At 50.8% G+C, this 21,022-nt stretch overlaps 5 protein-coding genes across 5 annotated transcripts; 3 read left to right on the forward strand and 2 right to left on the reverse strand.

Annotated features, from left to right (window-relative positions):
* Positions 1–915: 915 nt before the first annotated feature.
* LOC100901080 (uncharacterized) lies at positions 916–4,517 on the forward strand. The gene is made up of 7 exons (XM_003746231.2): positions 916–974; positions 1,995–2,220; positions 2,310–2,494; positions 2,682–2,861; positions 3,769–3,904; positions 4,114–4,208; positions 4,358–4,517. The coding sequence occupies exons 1-7, from the start codon at positions 916–918 to the stop codon at positions 4,425–4,427; spliced, it is 951 nt and encodes a 316-aa protein (XP_003746279.2). The 3' UTR covers positions 4,428–4,517.
* Positions 4,518–4,577: 60 nt separating this feature from the next.
* Positions 4,578–6,254, reverse strand: LOC100900937 (glutathione S-transferase omega-1). Its single transcript, XM_003746230.2, has 5 exons — positions 6,138–6,254; positions 5,794–5,899; positions 5,538–5,663; positions 5,157–5,371; positions 4,578–5,052 (listed from the first exon to the last, which is right to left on the reverse strand). Exons 1-5 carry the CDS (start codon positions 6,160–6,162, stop codon positions 4,820–4,822), a joined length of 705 nt encoding a protein of 234 aa, XP_003746278.1. The 5' UTR covers positions 6,163–6,254; the 3' UTR covers positions 4,578–4,819.
* A 96-nt stretch (positions 6,255–6,350) lies between these two features.
* Positions 6,351–7,924, forward strand: LOC100900789 (pyrimidodiazepine synthase). Its single transcript, XM_018640619.1, has 6 exons — positions 6,351–6,470; positions 6,558–6,604; positions 6,765–6,870; positions 7,012–7,137; positions 7,296–7,510; positions 7,600–7,924. The coding sequence occupies exons 1-6, from the start codon at positions 6,418–6,420 to the stop codon at positions 7,839–7,841; spliced, it is 789 nt and encodes a 262-aa protein (XP_018496135.1). The 5' UTR covers positions 6,351–6,417; the 3' UTR covers positions 7,842–7,924.
* A 3,838-nt stretch (positions 7,925–11,762) lies between these two features.
* LOC100902799 (uncharacterized) lies at positions 11,763–12,506 on the reverse strand. The gene is made up of 3 exons (XM_003746242.1): positions 12,409–12,506; positions 12,123–12,288; positions 11,763–11,979 (listed from the first exon to the last, which is right to left on the reverse strand). The coding sequence occupies exons 1-3, from the start codon at positions 12,476–12,478 to the stop codon at positions 11,763–11,765; spliced, it is 453 nt and encodes a 150-aa protein (XP_003746290.1). The 5' UTR covers positions 12,479–12,506.
* Positions 12,507–14,500: 1,994 nt separating this feature from the next.
* LOC100902947 (aldehyde dehydrogenase, dimeric NADP-preferring) lies at positions 14,501–15,905 on the forward strand. Its single transcript, XM_003746243.1, has 2 exons — positions 14,501–14,693; positions 14,848–15,905. The coding sequence occupies exons 1-2, from the start codon at positions 14,588–14,590 to the stop codon at positions 15,903–15,905; spliced, it is 1,164 nt and encodes a 387-aa protein (XP_003746291.1). The 5' UTR covers positions 14,501–14,587.
* The last annotated feature ends 5,117 nt before the right edge of the window (positions 15,906–21,022 follow it).

Consider the following 21,022-nt stretch of genomic DNA (forward strand, 5'->3'; position numbering starts at 1 on the left):
ACCTCAGAGACGTCGTAGATAAAGATTCGGATCTGTGTGCATGAGAAACCCGATTTCCTTCGTAGAATGTCGCTGTCTGGACAACCAAAGCTCCCGAGAATCGGGCGGAATCTCGGATTCCCAAGCATCGGGACGCTCGGACACTTGCGCGCCGATGCTAAGGGCTGCGATTTCCTCGATATAATCCGCGTCAAGCCGCGGCATATCATTGTTTGTCGACGATTCGGGTCATGAGTATTTTTCCTGTCTGCGGGCGGCGAGAGGATCGCTTTCGGTAGAGTTGGAGTCGTCGCATTCTCCCTGAGTCCTCAGAGGCACGTGATCTCACCCTCCACCCCCACGCGTACGTGGGCGTGTGTAAAGAACATGGAGAATGATCAAACAAGTTACGCAGGAGATCGACCGCGCATCCGCTCGTGTCGATGATGGATGAACGGAGAACAGCGGTCTTTGTTGCTCTCCGAACGCCGATTCAAAGAAACCGCTACGCGTGGGTTCCATGCGGGAAAGCGACGAAAAACTTCGACGCAATGTTGAAACAAAGTTTGCCCTCAGACGGATCTGTGATTGGCGTGGACATTCATTATGTTGTACAAGCGTCTCGTTGACTTCTCGCCTTCCGATGTTATCAGAGCGGCCTTGAGTTCGAATCAATTTATAACTTCGATCGGCAAGCTGTTCGGTCCGTGCTCTGTTCAGTCTCGGCCTTGCTCTCGGACCCGCTGGTCTTCGAGGCCTCACGATGCTGCGACTGGGGAGCAGCGGTCCCCGACCAGTGAGTCGCGGCTTCTCGACGGCGACATGGTGGCTCTGAGTGTCTGGTGAAGTCATAGTTTTTTCATTTTTTCGGAGAACGCTTCTCATGAACAGTAGGGGAAACCGGATGAAATTCTGTTACTCGAAACCCCCGCGATCATGATAAAATTCATGGAGCACACCACGCGACTGTACATCGAGTCCGGGCGCCGGAACGGGTGGGTTATCATTTATCTATCGCATTCCTCCTCATTAGTTGTCGGATGCCCTCTTATGGTGCATTTTAGGATAAGAGCGCGTCTTTCTCTATACGGAAAGACTCACCGTGCAGCTGCGCCAGCTGGCTGCGGTGGAGCTCTAAGAATTTCAACTTACTTCTCACCCAAGGTGCTCCTGTCCGAAAAGTCCGGAGCACCCTCTTCAGTTGTCGACGCCCCGCCCTTACCACGCCGCAACCTGTCTCCATGAAAAGCCTCTCCCTCGATCGTGTCTCCCGTGGTGAGGTGAACCGTAATCGCGACACGTTGACCCGTGAGATCCGTAGATCGCCTTCCGACGCAGCTCTCCGATCTAATTTTCCGCGAACAACTTGAACCGAAGGCAATTGTTTTCCCCTGACTCCAGATGCAGGTAGCTCCCCATTGGGAGAGATCTGAGGGATGGAGTTTTTGTCCAGCACCCTCCGCCAGATCAAGATCACGAATCATGTAGAGAGGACGTGATCTAGGAAGGTGCTCGCAAGAAGACTCTGAGTATTGACCATGAGATGATTTCCCAAGGAAGATGGAGGGTGACGCTCCGGGAGAACCGACACGAATCTGTTATGAAAGACTGGCCGCTCCTCTCTCTCCCGGCTGGCTCAAGACGCTTAATCATCGCCCGAATCGGACCTGATTCTGGATGAGTCTTCCGAAGGATGCTTGGTGTTCGAGAGTACCCTATGGATTGTTGCGCTGAGTCGAGGGGGACTCTGCGATGTCATGGAGGGATCCTCCGAGACAATGTCACGGGACAGGAACGAGGGATCGAGGCCCCCATCGAACGGAGACTGACATGACACATAAAGCGTGACCCCCCATTAGACCCAAAAAGCTTTCATTACTATCGATCAGTCGGCTATCGGAGCCAGAGTCGAGTTCAGGTCACAATGGAGGCGCGCCACTCCTACGTGTTTACAAAATCCAAGCCCGACGTTCCTGACGCGAACGCTTCCCTCAGTCTAAGAAGTCTCGTTCCAGGTCGACCGTGAAAAGCACGGATGGTCCTCCAGGCAAAAATGAGTTAGCTCCTCCAACAGTCACATCGCACTACTCTCCTCCACCGAGAGTGGCCACTCCGCTGCCCCCGGAGGACTTCGCCTACTGCGAGCATATGCCAGACATCCCCAATACGATGCAGGAGGAGTGGTATGAAGAGAAGGCGCGACTCGTCGAGGTGGATCCCGACATTCAGAATAGCATTCAGGTTGGTAGAGAATTTCGAATGCTCCTCTCAAAGCGATCAATGAATCTTCCCGTGGAGAATAATCAGATATCGATGACGAATGCCTCAAGGAAATTGAAGATCTGACCAAAGATCTGCAATTGGACATCGAAGACGACGAGGACGCATTCCGAGTGCTAAGGGGTGACCTGAAGATGAACCGCGCCCCTGTCCAACATCCAGCCTACAGGAATAAAATATTTGGGGATAAACTCTTCAACGTAGGAGCGGAACGACGCTATCCTCGAACGACGAGGTAGGGATCGAATCTCTTTTGAATAATATCGAGCCCAATGAGGAAGTACTCCATTCACTTGCTTCCGTGAAATGGAATGATGCTCGAAAACCTCGGACGTCTGAGTGAATGTAATGCGGAAGCTTTGCACTCGCTTGGATTCGGGGCGACGAAAACCGCGACTCCGAGGGTCGATTCTTTTCCACAGTCGTGAACGCCCCCCGCAAACGACTCTAAGACAAAGGCGAGCCTCGGTGCCCCGCGTCAACGCCTCCAGAGCTACCCAGCGCTCAAAGCCAAACTTTGTACCTTCGAAAAATTTCTTCACTGCAGGCCATGAAACGCGGCGAGCCGCGAAGTCCCCGCGGCAATTCCTGGATGAGCTCAGGTAGGCTATTGTCTGGTGTTGAGATTCTATTCGAGGAATATAGTACAGTACTGAATGCGGCTCGATGACGCGACAAGACTCTGCGAGAATTATTGCTTAGGCTCTCGATATCGACCAGGTATGATCATTCGATCGTAGCTTCTGCTCGATCAAAGTTCAGACCAATTTCGTATGGAATGACTCTCGTCTCGTGAAAAAAAACTCGCGGCTATTCATCGACCCGCGAAGTTCTCGACTTTGCTGGGCTCCGTGCATGTACGTAGCTTCCCACCTGCAAAGGGGCATCACGAGAATCGCTGCGATCGGAGAGTACTCGGTCGAAATCGATAAATTGAGACCTTACGGAGTCCATTGTGAGTAACCGAGCAAACGACATTGTTGACCTGATGCTGTGCAGCGAAGGAATTCGAAAGAGCAGGTGACTGCGTTCAGCGGTTCTGCCACGAAGCGATGTCTTGACGCAGATACCTTATTTTCATCTTCGATCCCAAGGTCACTGGGAACTGAATCATAGGTTCGCTTCGGAGCAGAGCTCCGCCTTCATAGCAAAGTATTGCTGAGAAGATAATCTCCCGTCCGATGCGTGGGCCTATTGTTGGGGGGGAGAGCGCCGTGGCCACGGACCTTCATCGATCGATTTCTTACGGATGTCTGGACAATTCAAGAAAATCTATACTATCTCACGGAGGCGGTCTATCCGCGATCTTGGCTTCGATATGATCTATATACGAGCTCTCGCGGCTGCACACGGATAGATGCGGTCTCAATTGATCATGATTCATGACTCATGACGATTATCTAGACTTCGATTAGGCGCATTGGTTTCCGGGAGTTAGCCTCGGGGCCCTGAGTATATCACAGATTATCCCGACTGATTATCTCTGCATGATTTCGACATCTGTTCCAGGTCGAATCGTGCTCCGATTCTCCAGAACAACTTCCTCAAGAACCCTAGCGCCCGGCAATCTGTGGACTACTATTCCTCGCCCGCAACGCCGGACGACCTTGATATCGACAAGTTCCTCAGAGCCAACAGTAAAGATGTGCGTAATGTTCCGCATTGCATTCGAGATCGCCAACGCGAGCTCTCCGATGGAATGGAAGTTTTCCAAAGACTCGGATTAAAAGCTAAAAATCCTGCCACGTAATATTCCTACCATGGAGGGCCATTCTACCGTCTGAACTTGAGACAGAGGTCGAACCGCGACCTTCGCTTCGACCCAAAGCGGATAACGCGTGATACTGTTCGCAGGGCTCTGCCGGAAGCAGCAATGGGTCCCGGCTTTCGACTCGATCGACGCCGGATGGAGTGTTGGATGATGTCAAAAACGCACCCTCGAGAACCAGGTAATATTATCGAACTCAAGAGCTTTCGTGACTTGCCATGATTCGCGATCGAACGATGAATATAGCCTTTCGCTATATAGATGGCCCGGAACTCAATTTTTCATTGGAAGAGATTCCGCTTGACTCTACAGGCGACTTTTCTATTACAGAGAATTCGGACCATCGTACGATGATGCGGACGAGTTGATATTGAAAGACATCGAACAGGAATTCCTCTAGGATTTCCGTCTCTTCACTCTACCAGTCGTTCAGTGCTTGCGGATGTACATAGGCTCTCTGTGACTGAGCTCGAAGCACATATATGACTTCTCGGATGTATATAAAAACGTGCGATGCGAGGAAGGGCAGTATATTCAAGAGGGGACTTGATTGGTAGCTTGAAAATTATTTTATTATATGCGTCGCATGAGCTCATGAGAAACTTCTCGAGCATTCCTCGTGGAGCATAAAAACTTCAGCGAAAGGCCAAACATATCCTCGAGAAAGCCCACGTGATTTTTTTGTGGTCGAGATTTCGACGCCAAATATTCATTGTAAGTCATGAGCCTCGTTGCGCAGTCGTATACGACTCCAAGACGTCTCGCGTATAATATCGGCGACGACCACCGTCATCAGAGACCAAGGTCGAAGTCGTATTTCGCTTCCATGTATAGCTTAAGGAATTCTGCGTAGATTTTCACGTCTACTAATTCCTTGACGGCTGGTTCTTGCTGCATTGACGCGATCCAGCTGTCCAGCACGGCGGTTCTTGGCAGCTGCAGCTCAGGATAGATTTCGCGGAGAGCGAGGTAGTGATGGAAGAAAGGCCAGATCATATAATCGACGAATCCTGGCTGCTCATCACCTGCAGAAGCGAGAGCCAGATTAGAAAGGCTCCGGAAATGACGTATAGCTGATACGTGCGCTCATTCCCGGAACCATCGAAAATATTCGTATCACAGAACTCACCAGCAAGGAACTTGCGACCTCTTTTAGTTAGCTCGTCGACGAGTGGCTTCACTTTCACTATGAAATCTTCGAAGAATTCGGCACGTCGCTCATTTTCGAAGTGAATTTTTAGAATAGGGAAGAGGGAGAGGCTCTCGAGGAACATTTGATCGAGAGCTTTGTCGAAAGGGTCTCTTGGGATCAATGGTGCTCCATCCGAAACCGAATCTAGATACCTGCGCCGCGCAAGAAATTTGGATTGGTAATACATTCGTCCGTATACGAGATACGTGGGAGGAGCGGGCTCGCATCCCTCACCGAATCTCTAAACTTATCAGAGGAGGCGATGAGAGATGAGAAGGAGAAAAAAGCAAAAAAGGGAAAATTTTCGGCAGAACTCACTCAGCAATAACCAGAGATTCAGAGAGCACTCGGCCGTCCTTCTCCAGTAAAGGTACTTTGCCCGAGGGACTCTTCTTCAAGTACCAATCCGGCTTGTCTTTGACATTGATGTTGCATATCTCCACACTGTAAGGCACGTGATCTTCAGCTGATATCAGGGGTGGGACCACATCGGTCATCCTATCGATGCAATCTTGATCGAGTGGGGAATTCCGCTATATAATCTGGCTCGGGTTCTCTCGAGGAGCCCACTCACGGAATATTCTTATGGAAGGCAACCAGGACGGCCCTGTGGCTGAAAGGACAGAAACGATGACAGTACAGCCGGATGACTCCTGTTTTCGCTTCCGGCTCACTCGCTCCTGTTGAGGATAGAAAAACGAACTGAGCTGAAGTTTCTATCTTGGGCTACAGGACCAGGACGTGGGTAAATTACAACAGACAGGGCATCGATGTTCACAGACAGGGATTCGATTCTCCACTCTCGAATGAGGAGAGCTCTTCGACTCTCTTGGGACAAAGTTTGACATGGTAGTTTCCATGATGGTACAGGTCATGATGATCTCCCGCAGCTGCTCTCCGTAGAGTGGATACACTCACCGCTTCCCAACGCCTTCAGTGACATCGCTCTATACTGTTTCCTGAGAAACTACCCGAAGGAATTTCTGTCTGACACTCTCCGCCCCTTTGAAACAAGGCTCCCTTTCGTGTTACACGGTGACAGCCGGCGTAAACATGGTCTGCTCGGGGAGAGAGGCCCGTTGCCAGCAAAAACGAGAGAGGGTCATCTCGCGCTTGACACGACTCACTGTGTACTGTTGACACTATCGACGACGGCCGCCGCTTTGAAGTCAGCTGGCGGAAGCACATTTTCAGTCATATGAGAACGCTGTCTGCCGTGAAGCTCTTTCAACGAATCTCCAGCGAAAAAAGGTCAGACAAGTCGAGGCTGGAAGCAGAAAGAGTTCTCAATGCTTTTCGAAGCGGTCCGTTCACTGACCACGAGAATTTTTTTCACAGTTTCTGCTCATTGAAGATGTCGATTCCCCTAAAGGCGTTTGCAGCTGGTGAGTTTCATTCCATTCCTATGCCCCGCTATCGGATCGGTTCTCGCGACTTGAAAGCTCGCTGGTGCCCTCAGGGGACGTCCGATGGGATCGAGAAAGGTGGTCATGCTGGCGCGTTCCACTCTGACCAGGAGAAATAAGCAATATAAATTTCCTCCAGGCTCTATAGAACCACCGCGGGCCGAAGGCGCTCTTCGAATCTATTCTATGCGGTTCTGTCCTTTCGCAATGCGACCCCTCCTCGTGCTCATCGCTAAAGAAATCCCGTGAGTTATCAGTGCGAAACCCCAATTCACGAAATCGGGGTATATGGGGCGTAATTCTGTTGAGTCTGAAATTGGACCACGAGCCGTCTCCGGCATAGCCGCAGCTTATAGGCACTGAAAGAGGAACCATTTCTCCCACAGCCATGAAATCGTCAACATCAACTTGTCCGACAAGCCCGAATGGTACCTCAAGAAATACGCTCCTGGGAAAGTGCCGCTCCTGGAGTCGGACACGGTCCTCTTGCCGGAGAGCTTGATAGTTTCTGAGTAGGTTTCTGAGCGACCAAGCCAAATTCGGTTATCGCCCTCGATATTTGTCTTACTTAGAACTGTACTCCCAGGATGCGGGTCCATAGATGGTCACGAAGATTGAGCAATCGATGATTCCAGAGTTGAGACTGATGGCTCCGATTCGATCTCCACAGATACTTGGAAGAAGCTCACCCAGGACGTAAGCTCCTACCCAACGACCCTTACAAGAAAGCGCAGGATAAGTTGCTTCTCGATTCTTTCGCATACATGCCCGTCTTCAAGAGCATATTCAGTCAAAGTGAACACGTCGAAGGTTTCGAACAGTTCTGGAAGAACGCCGAAATTATCGAGAACGGACTCAAGACTAGAGGAACGAAATTCCTGGGAGGTAAATCTTTCGTCATCCAAGATTCGATGGATCGTCGTTCAATTTGAGAGTTCAGCGCACATTATCGTTGAAATCGCAACTGTCCTCAGGTGAGCAACCAGGCTACCTTGACCTGATGATATGGCCCTTCTTCCAAATCGGGGTCAACGCACCGAAATTCCGACCCGAATTGAAGCTCCCTCGCGACTCAATGCCCGTCCTCATGGAATGGACCGATTCCATGCTGCGAACTCGCGAAGTCAAGGAACTTGTCGACCAGGACCATTTGGTGGAGTACATGAAAGCTCGCTTGGAAGGAAAACCCAACTACGACGTCGGCTTGGAGTCTTGACTGACTGATTGATTCATCCATATCTACGGCCTTGTATCGACGGGCGTTCGCTGAATCAAGTCTCTAGATCGAAATCTGATTTTTTCGTATCTCTATCGTCCTCTTTCGAAAATATCGTCCTCAGTAGCGATGCTCTGGCTCCATCCGTGGCAAGAGGTGCTCGTGGCTCGTATCCATCGACAGGCAGAGCGAATTACGTCATAATCGATCACCTATCTTTTAGCAGGGAAAAAAGATCCCCGTGGAAGCTGTGGAGCTAGGTACGCCTTCAAGTTCAAGGAGAGCTCCGAGGGCGAGGGGCTCCAGACGCCGGGAGACTACTAGAAATCTGAACATATCAATCCTATGATGGGAGGGCGAAGTTCGATCAATTTTATTATTAGAGCTCGGAAGTCCAGGCACTGAAAAATGCCGAAAATGGCAGGCAAAAGGCACAATAACAGCTCAGAATAGAAAAATTGACGTGTAGGCGGACCATCGGATTCTATCGGAAGCAGGATGTGTTCCTGGAACATGGATTCGCTGGCCCTATCCATCGCCGAATCCGTTCTAAGACCCCAAATCTCCCCAGAACTCCCCGAATTCAGCTTCTCGGTCGCTCAGAGAGGCACTTTCGGCGCCGAAAAACTTAGACAGGCGGAAGGCCTGAACTCCCGAGTTCTGTTTATTATTCATCTTTGTCATTCGAAGGATTTAGTCTACTCGATTCGTACAACTCATCGTTCATCCTTCCCCGGAATGCCTGATTGAAGTTTACGCTCGCTTGGAGTGCTGCGCTTTCGGACTCGGACGCCTTCTGCCAGCTCTCCTTCATGTGGCGCAAAGCTTAAAACTTTCGTACGAGCATTAGGATATCCAACTCGAGCGAGGAGTAGGATATCCGACAGGTGGAGAGGCGGTTCATTTCCGTTGATTATTGCTCCAATAGATTGATATCATATAATGAGTTCACTCAAAGTTCAAGGTCCCTTCGGCGGCCGACATACTTTCCGAATTTCTGCTAGAAACCTGAGGAATGGTAGCCGGTAACCGTCAAACCCTATTGCTATCATGGCGTATCTCCCTACTCTCGGTTGGGTACTCCGTCACAGCCGATGAAGGCCGGAACATCAGTCGGCCGTTCAGCCTCAGCGCTGGAAACCCTGTGAAATTCGTTGAACACAGAGCGACAGGAGGAATGCACCTTCTCGCGAAAAGACTCAAAGCCGATAAGGTACTACGCGGGAGTTGGCTGCTCGGGCTTTCGAATCGAGCATTTTGGATGGCAGCAGGACTCGCAGACCGCACGCTCTCGGTTCTTGGCTTTCGCTCGGCGCTCAGGGATCTTGGATGATACGGGTTGCCCACGTCTAGACATCCGCTCGGGGTAGTCTTGAGATTCGACAGGCTGACGCATGTATCCTCGTTCCTTCACTTGCCATGCTTCCACCACCGAGCTCGTTCGCCGTTGACCCGTAACCACATCCGAGAAAATTTGTAGAGATTGATTGATTGTGCGATCAAGACGTGATCAGGTGTTTCGGACCGAGGAATCACGTAGATACCCTGACGAAAGACTGCCCTAAGTCGGGCGATCAGACACCGAGTGCAGGGAACAACCGCTCGCATTGTCCCATTGGATTCATTCTCTGACCTCCGAAAGAAAGCAAGGGGGACAGAGAAGCCGTAGGTCGTTGACGAGTTTGAATCGATCTCTGAGCATGGAGCCTGGATCGTTATCTCATCGCTCATTGGGCGAACGCGGGGAAAGTGAGCAGTGCACCGGGGAAGGAGGACATCTGGGAGGGGCGACCTCTGAGACTTCTCAAGGAAGTAACTATGGATCGATAGCGTAGAGCTCGCATTGCAACATCGGGAGGCGTCGCCCTGGAAAGCTCCCCAGCGGTGACTTCATCGAAGGAGAATTGCGTCTCCGCTCTCTCAAGTGGAGCTCGCTATCCACTATCATCTATCATCTGAACTGCCGAAAACATTCTGAGTTGGTCAGTCCGAAGCGTTCTTCTTCCTGCGAGGATCCTGTGTCTCATTCTGCGGTCAGCCTCGATCATCGAATGGCGAAAGTGCCGGAACTCCGGGGACATAGCTTCTCCTCGCCTTTCTGCTCTGCTAAGAGATGAATCGACTGGTCTCAAAGCATGGAATGAAAAATATCAGGTGTCAGGTCATCGACCGAAAATGAGCATTTCAACGTCCAGAGACCGTATTTTTGAGAGTTTTCTTCGAAGTCCCTTCGACCCGTATCGCTGAGCTTCCACCGAACGGGTCGTGTCATCTCGTCGCAAGCTTGACTTCGGCTCTCTTTGTTTCCGTCTGATAGTGAGAATTCCGCCGATATAGTCGCCTCCAACTGGATGGTAAGGGTCTGGGAGAGAGTATGACCCTGTCGAAAGGGATATGATACACGCTGAAAGAGCTCGGCCCCAATCTCGTGAGCCCTGAGCTCTGGAGCTCCCACTGCTGAGTCCTTGGGAAAGATTATTATTATTCTTATCCCATGTGCACGTATCGTGGTAGCTCCCTGCAGGAGCTCTGTGCGCCGGCTGTATCGAGCGGGCATTTGATAGCCCTTCCCGGATCGCTGAGAGAATACTTCAGGAAGTCGTTGAAACTCCAATCACGACGAAGTAGATCCGGAACGTAAGAACGATGCGTGATTCAGTAGCTGATGAGTCGGTTGTACCTGTCCGACAGGAGTCGTCGATCACAGCGAATCTGGCAGAGCGACTAGGGATAAGAGGACGCTTAGATAAACAGCAGCCTGCAGTGTGGAGTTTCCTCATCGCTCTGAGCACAAGCAGGTCAGATGTCAAGATGTCCGTGACTCCAAGCCTACCAACTCTCGCTCACCGTTTCGCCGGAAATCTGAGGGATTTCCCGAGGTTCTAAAAGTACTGATACGAGAGCTTGTCAAGAGATCTTGCTTCTCGGCTTCAGTCTCGAGCGATATAGCCGCTCTCCGAGTCGGAGTAGTCTGACTGTAGCCGCCTCGGAGCCTTTGCTTTCTCTCTCACTTCCAAGATGAGAGGTCGAGCCGCCTTTTCTGCCGCAGATCCAGACCTCTCCGGCGAGAAGGGTAACCCTGGATCAGAAAGAGGTGCTGATTAGAGTGCAGTCGCGAGAGTGATATCAAGACGAGATAAACGCAGATTATCGTTATCCTTCGTCAATAAAAGCGACAGAGTCTCGGGAGCCAGATTACCGATCCTTTTCCCAGGTCGCAATCTGATCCCCATGCGCGACGCAAGCAGCTCGTGTCGGTCAGAGGGTCAGATCGTCCGGCATACACATGGATACGTGGTCTTGAACCCTCTTGGAAAAGCAAATGTCTTTTGCCTTGAACCGAAATCAAGGAACAGCAATGAGCTTTTTTCTCCGGATCGCATGCCAGGCTTGTGTTGATCATCATTCTGATCCCGATCATGTGGAGGGAATGGCTGTGGATCGAAACTCATTCAGTATAAGGATATCCCCGAGGGCAGGGACACAGCATTCCGTGTCGAACTCCATAGCGATTTCATGCGGGAAATCTCGCTCAGGTGAGATGGAGAGTTGAATTGCTCGGCGCAGGGCGCCCTTGATTCTCGAATTCAAGTCGAATAATTGCATCGCGTCTGGATCGACTCCAGGTGGCGGAAAGACTGACGAGCGCTTCGTCAGCCACGATGAGCGCCACATGGCTTTTTGTCGGCGATAAATTAATCCATCCGCCGACCCGGAAGCGTACACTCCCCTGGGCCCTCTGAGTACTCTGATTACTTGCATCACAAGAAACGATGGAATTTCGGACGTGACCCGTTGATACTGACAGTAATACTTATAATTAAATTGGAATAAGGTAAACTCAGGGGTCGTTGAGCTCGACGAGGCTCTTTATTGCCTAGAGGAAGTTGCTCACTCATTTGGGGACCATACTTGCGGCGATTAGGATTCCCTATCAACACTCCCTTGCATCATCTCGAATAATGGGTTTTTCGTCAGATCTGGGCTGAAGCGCAGCAATATCTCATCGAACTTGATATAATCGATGTAGACGTGGACGGCTCGAAGGAGTTCATCGTCGAGCTCCTCGGTTTCAGCAAACTCCTTCAGAAAGAGCACGATTTCGTTGTAATGGCTCCGGAATATCCTTAGAAGATTCCTGGAAGGGAACAAGGTGCTCTCGAGTTGTCCCGAGATTGAAGACTGTCCTCATCGGTCATCCAACTCAGAATCGTATCATATGACTGTGGGCGCTCGTGTTCCGCAGTCGCGGGCCTCGAATACGATTCGAAAGAGACTCACCTATAGTCGAAGTCCTTGTCGAAAAGCAACTCGACAGGCTCGTTCCTTTCCCGGAAATATTCCACGATTCTTTCCAACAGTCGTGTGGAGACCCCTGTTTCGCTCAAAGTCCTCAACTCTACCAAGGGCTTCGACGAGCGGCGGATTTGCTTGCCTATGAAGGTTTCTATAAAATGCTCCAAGTTATTGCCGAATTCGCCGCATCGCTCCTGGATTTCTGCAACGGCGCTAGAAACGGTCAACACGGAAGTTGATTTGCGAAGCGATCGGATCGGCCGACACTCACCGTCAGCACGCTTCACAGCTGCGCGCACCTTCGGTTCTTGATGGAGATAATTCACGAAGAACCACGGCATCGAGAAAGGCTGATCTTCCGTCTTGCCTTGACCGCAAGAGGAAAAGCCGAGGAATGTGTGACATTCTCCCCCGACCGCCTCCGCAAGAAAACTGATATTCAACGCACACAGGATCACCCATTGAGCAGTTATCGAGTTCATCGGAGAATGTCGGCGTCGTAGGTATCCGCTATGGAACGAATCAGGCGTCGAGGACGTCAGCGGGTCGTTGGCACATCGCTTTTCAGCAGGCGATTGAAATACCTAATGGAAGCTGCAGCGGCTGAGCATCCTGTGTTTGTGAATGAACTCCGTCGAGCTGCCCTTCGCGCATTGAATCAGGCCGACGACTGGATGCCTCGGGATTTGTGCTTCTGACGCAGTGCCTCAAGCTTGTTAATCCGGTTGAGTCGCATGCATGAACTAGACAAGACAACGGTGGCGCAACCCACGACTCCGCGAAATGTGTACACCGTGCGAGACACTCTGACGCGACTTGGTGGAAACACACCTGCTACAGCTCGCCGCTCGCAAATCTGACTCTTTCCATCGAGCTAGTTGATTCGTAGGCTCTAGAATTCAGTACGTCACAAATCCACGTCGCCATTTCCCCAAGCTCAATTAGATTCAGACTCAGGCTCCTCGGATGGAGTCCACGATTTTGCCCTGGAGGGCGCAAATGTTATCATGTGGAGTTGGGGAATTTTTCCCAAACTCCCTCGTCGCCTGATGCTTGCTTCGGCTCATCATGATTGGGATAAGATTGGGGTCGATTCTGCGGAAAACTCCTTGCACCTCTTCTAGAAAGTTTGAGACAACGGTGTTGACTCATTGTGTCATCTCTTTTCTTTCGTCGAGCTGATTATTCGTGGCGTTGGTCGAAGAACCACGTTGAGCCCGATGTTGAGCATGCGCATCATGACATGGAATGGGCCTCCTCCGGGAGGAGGACGTTGAGTGAACTTCATTTCGGTCGAAAGAACTCCAGTGACCAGCGGCGAGGTCCATGAGTAGTATGAAGAGCACCAGACACGTCTCTCCCTTATCGATGCATTTATGAGAATAGGGAGCTTTTCCGAGGAAATGTGACTTCTTCAACGCTGGGGACATTTCACATCGCACACGGCCAAGGCGAAGGTCCAGCGTGGGAAGTATAGTTTCTACCCGGAAGCTCCTTAATTCGATCCGCTATCCTCGGATCTCTATCCCCAGCCAAGCGCCTCTAGGCTGCGATTACTCTTGTAGAATAATATGCGTGCTGTACGAAACCGGCCTCCGAGCAGGGAGCAGTAAGCGCCGCGCCGTCGTGGTCTTTCACGTTGAGGACGGCGACTTGACACTCACACCCCATACTACGTAAACACATGCAGAGCCCAAATGCCTCAGTGAATTCGACTTATTGGGCACCGGATCCAAATCCGATGGGCATCATGGGTATTATAGACCACGCGGGCCGCGAGGACTTGACATGTTCTCTAGCGACATCAATTTCCAAGACGGTTCTATGACCCTTAATTCTTCGGTTGGTGGAATGGCGATTCGATGCCGACAACATGCCAGAAGCCCTTCATCAGCGATCGGCGCTCGACGGCGGGATGTATGAATGTTACGGTGGTACGTCTTCACCAAGCAGAAGCTAATCGGTTCCGGGTCTGCTTGTGAGTCTTCCCTAACTCAACCCGAATCTGCCTTGACTCCTCTTTCCTAGACGAGCTCTGTCCCGAAGTCGCACTCGCGCCCTCCATCTTTTCCTTCGTCTTGGCACGATTGAGACAAGACGCCGGTCTGAGGTCACGGACCCCAGATTTATCGCAGGAAGCATAAGATGATCCGAATGTAGAAACTCCAGTGGACGTTCTCGAGCGCCGAGTTCGCACGCTTCTTCTCGATCACGTCCGCACAGCCCGACAATCGGGAAACAAAACACCGAACGGAATCCTATCCGTCCGAGAAATCCGAGTTCTCAGAGAGGCAGGGCGTTCGAAAGTGAATTTTCCACTCGTATCTCGTTCGATATTCGTGTTTACTTCACGACAGAATTCGTCTCTCCACGATGCTTTAGACGGAGTTCTGAATTCACGCTCTGATGTTCGAATCCAGAGACTTCTCCGCAGCGGAAAAGCAACGACGATGAGCGGTAGTTTTGGAGTCTCGTATAATATGCCGGCTATTGCACAGAGGGAGCGAGTCCCGTGTACCCACCGAATCAATAAGCTCCGCTCCACATTTGCTTCAGGTAAATGGATCCTCTCTCTAGGGAGCCTTTTGTCTGCACGCGGAATGTTTCGCTGCTGGGGGTCCCGAATGCCCGAGAATTTCCCGCTCGAGTCCGCCAGAAGTCCACCGCGCCATACCGATTCTTCGTTAGGAGCAGTTTTCTCTTGTTCTAGGACGGACCAGATGCGTGAGCAGTCGCGTGAAGCTCCTGCGCCGACTGTTACGACGTCTGCGAGAGAAACGAGAAGATATCATCGAAACGATCGACGGGGACCCGCGAAAAACTCAGATAGGAACAGTATTGGATGAAATCGAAGCCTTCCTGGAAGAACTGAACGACAATGTATCAGATGTTCAAGATTGGGTCAGACCAGAGCTCATGAACGATAGGCCCCTTATGTTCTTCGAAACACCATATATCCACAGTGAACCCCTAGGGCTTTGCCTTGTTTTCGACGCGTGGACATACCCGGTAAGCCTGGCGGTTACCGCCGTGATCAGCGCTCTGGTTGCCGGGAACGCAGTGGTTCTGGCTACGGATTTCTCTTCGGAGACAGGAAAGGTCGCTCGGCGCCTTTTCAAACATCTCGATTCAGGGATCTTCCTTATGCTCAACAGAGTTGTCTCGAGCCCTGAGAGTATTCTCGGAGTGAATTACGATCACATATTCTTCACTGGATGCGAGAAGATAACCAGTTGCATCTCCGGAGCCGCTGAGGAGCAAGCGATCCCATTCATCTTAGAGAAGGGCGGGGAATCGCTCGCCTATGTCGACCCGAGCGCCGATTTCGGAAAAATGCTCATCAAAACGCATGTTCAAGGTGTTAATGGCGAGAAACCGGCACTCATACTGTGTCCCGAGGAAGTCTATGATAAATTCCTACATTTTTCCGTCAATACTTATGTTGAGAGCTTCGGCCTCCCCTGTGTTCGATTGAGTAGACCCTGGTATAGGAGTCGGCTGACGAGTCTGAATAAGAGTGTGACGAAGCTGGTCAACGGCTCATTCGAAGGCGGGGCTCCAGGGTCTGATCCCGAGAAAGCGCGGCGACGGGTCTGTAGGATGAGACCGATGCTCAAGGTGCAAGACCTCGCGGAGGCCATCGCTTACATCAATAACCGCGGGAAACCTCTCAACACCTTCCTCTTCGCCAAAGATACGAAAATCATTCAAACATTCATGAGCGGAACGACGGCGGACACTGGGTCGAGGATAATTGTTTGGGACTGAATGCCGTTCCCAATGAATTGGGTTGTTCCATGTCATCCCGTAGGTCTACGGTGATGAATGGAGAGGGACGACCACTCGCATCAAATTACATCAGGGGAACCGCAAAACGAGCGAAAAATGAACGAAATAATTCGACAACCGATTGAGGCGGTCATTTGAGAAACGTATTTATTCTTTCGTAGAAATGGAATAGGAGACGCTCTCGACTCTTTTTTAGGTTCAGGCCACTCCTATATGGGCATGCGGAATATCCCGAGAGATCCCTATTTTCTCCCTTAGGCGCTCATTTCACCATTCTGACTTGCGTCGTCTCAAGATTTCTGAGAGGATTGGGCTGATGTCCCGCTCGACTCTCTGCTCACCTGGAAACGCTGCTACAGTTTGTCGACTTGAGAAGACGAATAACTTGATTGGACCATGCATTGATGGAAAACAAGCATTTGCAGCGAAATTGTGTAGAGGGAATCGGATGTTCCGAGTTGCGACGGAGTTGCTCAAGTCTTCATGTTCTTGATATTCTCCTTGGAGAGAATTTGACAGATTCGTGGTTGGATAGGTCTCGGCGATGAGTCCGAGGGATCAATACCCTCGGACAACGTCACAACAATCTATAATTAACACAATTTCCGCGATAGAATCCGATTGAACTGGAAACACTATCTCCGTCTCCGTGAGCTCTTTCCAACCTCATCTCGTCTTGAAGATGCACGCCGGGGACGACCAACGTTGAACCGAAGCTCTGCGAACGTCGAGTCCCGAACTCACGGAGCGCGTCAAGCCGGCCACGCTGCGCCGTCGAATCAGCCACTCTTCAGAGTTCCCTGGGCTGCTGATTAAGAAGCGTCGCGTACTTCACGATAGTCTGTAGGGGCGCATCCAGATAAACAGCGGATCGACGCTCCGGGACGGTCATCTTGTGTTGAACCTCGACCTGCGCGGCGCCGGCGGAGGTCTGATTAGTTCTGAACTCACATCGCTCCAACTCAGTGCTTGCAACGTGGCTAATTGTAAGCCGAGCGATTTTCTACACGGGACCTTTGTCGATACGCTGCTTCCGTCTCCGTCGCCTCTCGTGTTCCGCTCATGCGTCTTCGGAGATAGTTTCGAGTCCCAGAGGGGAACAAATTACATTCGGGAGTCGGTTCGGAAGAACCAGTCCACCACGTTCGACAGGACGACATACATCGCCACGCAGAGTGTGCGAGTCGCTCGTGCTGTCTCATAGAAACACGGTGATGATGAGCACTACACGAACACCTTCTGCCTCGGATTATGCATTCCGCCCGGCTATTCACTCGCACGCAATCCGACGCGTTGATGATTTCTGGACGGACCTGTGCTTCACCGGCATTTGATCGATTCACGAGCGGGAACCGATATTCGAAGCCATACCTCTCAAGACTCCCGAACTCTGAACACTGTCTGCGGTGCTACGAGTAGATCGGTCTGATATGGAGAATTTGTTGCCAACAAAAGAATGCGTTCGATGACTTCTTTCCCGGAGAGTTCGGAAATCAGCGACAGCACTTGGATCCCTTACCAGATTGTTGACCGCAGAATTCAGTCACCAGAGATACCCATCCTCGAGGCGTGACCGGGCCTGACCTTCACCAAAAAAGCTCTTGCTCTCTCAGATTTTTCAACCACATTCTTCAACCTGTCAATCGATTCCTTGCCGGGAAGCTAGAGATGGCCGGGATGACGTTCTGGCTGGCTTGACGTGCACCGCCGAGCTCACGAGTGCACTCAATGCCCTTCATATCGAGGTAGCATTTTTCTGAAGCTCTCTGCTACAACATTGTCGCATGCAAGCTGTTGGGATCGGTCGGGCAGAATTCCCATTCGAAGAGGAGGCCGACAATTCGATGGGTCCTCGAGACTACTCGACCCTTCAAATAGAGTTTTAGTCATCATACAGGACGTCGAAGAATTGGAGTAATCTTGCTCCAGGGTTATGCATCCCGGCCAGAATAACCGGCGCTGCTGCCACTCGCATCTATGAGCACAATGGTGAAGGCTTAGGGGTCGTGAAAAATCTCCTTATCGTATTCATCTCGTACCTCGCACATGCAACAGAAGACTCGTAGAATCGAAACCGTTGGGAGCAGTGAAGTTCTGAGCAGATATGCAATCGATGCTGTGGAATCACGAGGGTTTGCTTCGCAGACGCGCTTGCAGTCCCCCGCCAGTAGGCCGAAACCGCTGCGGGGGTGCCTTATGTGGACGAGTCGTAGACGAGGTTTGAATATACAATTTCACAGCTCACCCACAAGCGGGAAATGAAGCCATGCAGGAGACTCTGACCAGTAAGCATTTTATCTTGAATGTATTCCCTGGAATCTGCTCACGCCTAGATTCATACTCCATGCGGGCAACATTCTCGGAGCGAAACGGATGCCCATCTCCTTTGATGATTCAGCTTTCTAATCGCACGAGTACGCAATTCAAAAAATGTATAGAATGCATTCACACCTATCCCGACAGAGCGCTAGGTCTGCAGCTGAAGATTGGGTGACCACGGGAACAACAACGTAGCACCAACGGAGACCCGGCTATCTGTCCCTACAACTCACTCAGACGGGATCCGACGGGGGAACATTGAATTCGCCGATTGGTGAACTTCGATCGACGCCCGGACCCATGTCGATAATGAAGCTCTCCCGTTGCCTCATCCTAGCTTGCTGAACTTCTTGCCCCTTTCGAGAGGGAAATGCGAAGCTCTAGTCATTTGCGAGAAACCAGAACCTGTCTGTCCGGACGAGGAGCAGTGGGACTCACAGTCCTTATCTTGGACTCACTTCGGGACCAGGCTACCTCATAGTTTGCATGAGCTTTCCCACTCACTTGTAGTATGATTCCGTAGCAGGAACTCCGACTCCAAGGGGGGGCAGCTACCTCAGGAATTTCTCGCTCGTTTTCTTTTTGTGGCAGCAGCATCGGTATCCTTGCTCGAGCAGCTGCCTCGCCCGACTTATATCCCTCCTCTGCATCATCCGAAGAGAAGCCATTCCATGAGGTTGTGTCGGAGCATCAGTAAGGCGTACGAATTGCACTCGCTATCATTGACATTACGAACGGCAACGTCAAGAAGCTTAGGGCCAACGAAGACCTTCGTATCGAATCTCACGATCAGCAGCGGGAACAATATTTATTCCAGACCGGTCGTTTTTTTTGGTCCCTGAGGAGATGTAAGAGATATCGTGGAGATAAATCTCCTCGATCTGGAGCTGTTAGCCACAGAGAAGGATAACCTCTTCCAGTATATCCCTCTCCGGGCTGATTCAGCGCAAGAACGTGCTCGGTGACATTCCAAGATATCGCCGGGAGTTCACAACCTCGGTATGGTCAGCCATGAGACCCAAGGTGGGGATGTTGAGCACATCTCCACGGATTCTTGTAACTGAAGCTTGACTGTCGAAACCATATGAGTTGACTACGACGTCTATGAAAAATAGGAGTTGGAATCGCTCACTGGCAAGCGAAAAGAGAAGGCGACATCTAGTTGGAGAGTTGAAGCAGTTCGACGTCACTATAGATAGGGGCCCGATGAACATAGCCAGTGAAGTCCTCGAGCTGATGATTTGAGTTTTCGGAGCCACAAAGGGACACGGCATGCGATTATCCATTGCAATCCAGTCGTGGAGGCAGTCACGCATCGAGAGGCCCGTTCTGGTATTCTCGGGGCTTAGCTTGAAGCCGAAAGCAATCCGTATCATGAGCCGCCTTGTGCGCTCAAAGACTTCAGAGGAGACCTCCCCAGAATAAACATCTCCACTGGTAATTTCCCTAAAGTGTGCGAAGAAACGAAGCTGCTCAATTATGGTGGATATCGAAACTGTCATCTTCAGCGAAATGGCGATGGGTTCTGGTCAGGACCGAATGGAGCGATTTCTCGAACCACCGCCGAAGACGACAGTCGACAAACTCGATCCGCATATCCTCTCTCTTGCCCACCACCTGACCAATATGGCAGCAAGGAAGTGTACTCGGTCCTCTGTTGTTTATTATCTTCATGAATGATTTCGTCAAGATTGATGTCGATGCCAAAATTGTTCCATTCGCTGATGATACTGTCCTCCCATTCCGTGATAATGATATGGATTCGTTGTATCGTGATGCGGAGGTTGGTATAGCTAGAGTAGCGAAATTGATGTCCGTGCACGTGCTGGTGCTCAATGTATCAAAAACTCAGCACATGGTATTCTCAAGAGGGAATGCCTCAGAGGAACCTCAGCGCCCGCTCCGCCCACATGTCTCTGACTGTGATAGACTCTCATGTAACTGCAAACTTATCATTCGTGTAAACTGTTATAAGTATCTGACTTCTGCTCGACGAAAAACTCAAATTCAGTGAGTATATACGGAAGATCACGAATAAACCGGCTTTCGGAAAACCTGCGAGGACGTCCTCCGCCCCTCTACCTACCTCTTCGGGTCTACTTGAATTTCAGGGACTGCATGCTCTCTCCTTGGTCACGATGCTTTCCAGGAGAAGCCACACACTTGATCACCCTTCTCAACGATATACTACGAGATTCAGGATCAACCGTAACCTCTCAACGGGAGACGAGAGCTATGGAATGGCTTCTTCAACCATCTCCCGACGGAGATCAAAACTTTCCTCGAAAAGCCGACTACTACATACCAAGAAGGAAGCCTTTGAGAAGGTCCGAGAATACCTCACGACCTGTCCGAGGGACTTCCTCTCCAGGCTTGTGCATTAGCCGAGCTGTCAACCCTTTAGTTTCCTCATGCTGATATCCTTACGCACATTCCTGATCCCACTCTCCGCGTCTCCCCCCCCTCAAGAATAGTCAACCAAGGGCATTCTCGGCATTCCCGCAGCACAAACCCGGAGGGTTCCTGGCGGGTGTTACCCGAATTTCTATTGAAAAAGAAGTCAAATAATAAAGTATTATCTATATATATAAAAACGTATGTCTGTCTGTTTGTATGTCCGGGGTACCCTATAGACTCGAAAACGGCCGAACCGATCGTCGTGAAAATTTGTGAGCGTGTTCTGTGGGATCCAGCGGTGGTTATAGGGGGGGTCAGTTCTCCGATGCGATGTGTCCTTCTACCTTAAAAAAATTATTTGAGTGCTCCACCCACGAAAA

This window comes from Galendromus occidentalis, unplaced genomic scaffold (assembly GCF_000255335.2).
Source record: "Galendromus occidentalis unplaced genomic scaffold, Mocc_1.1 scf7180000077492, whole genome shotgun sequence".
Taxonomy (NCBI): Eukaryota; Metazoa; Arthropoda; class Arachnida; order Mesostigmata; family Phytoseiidae; genus Galendromus; species Galendromus occidentalis.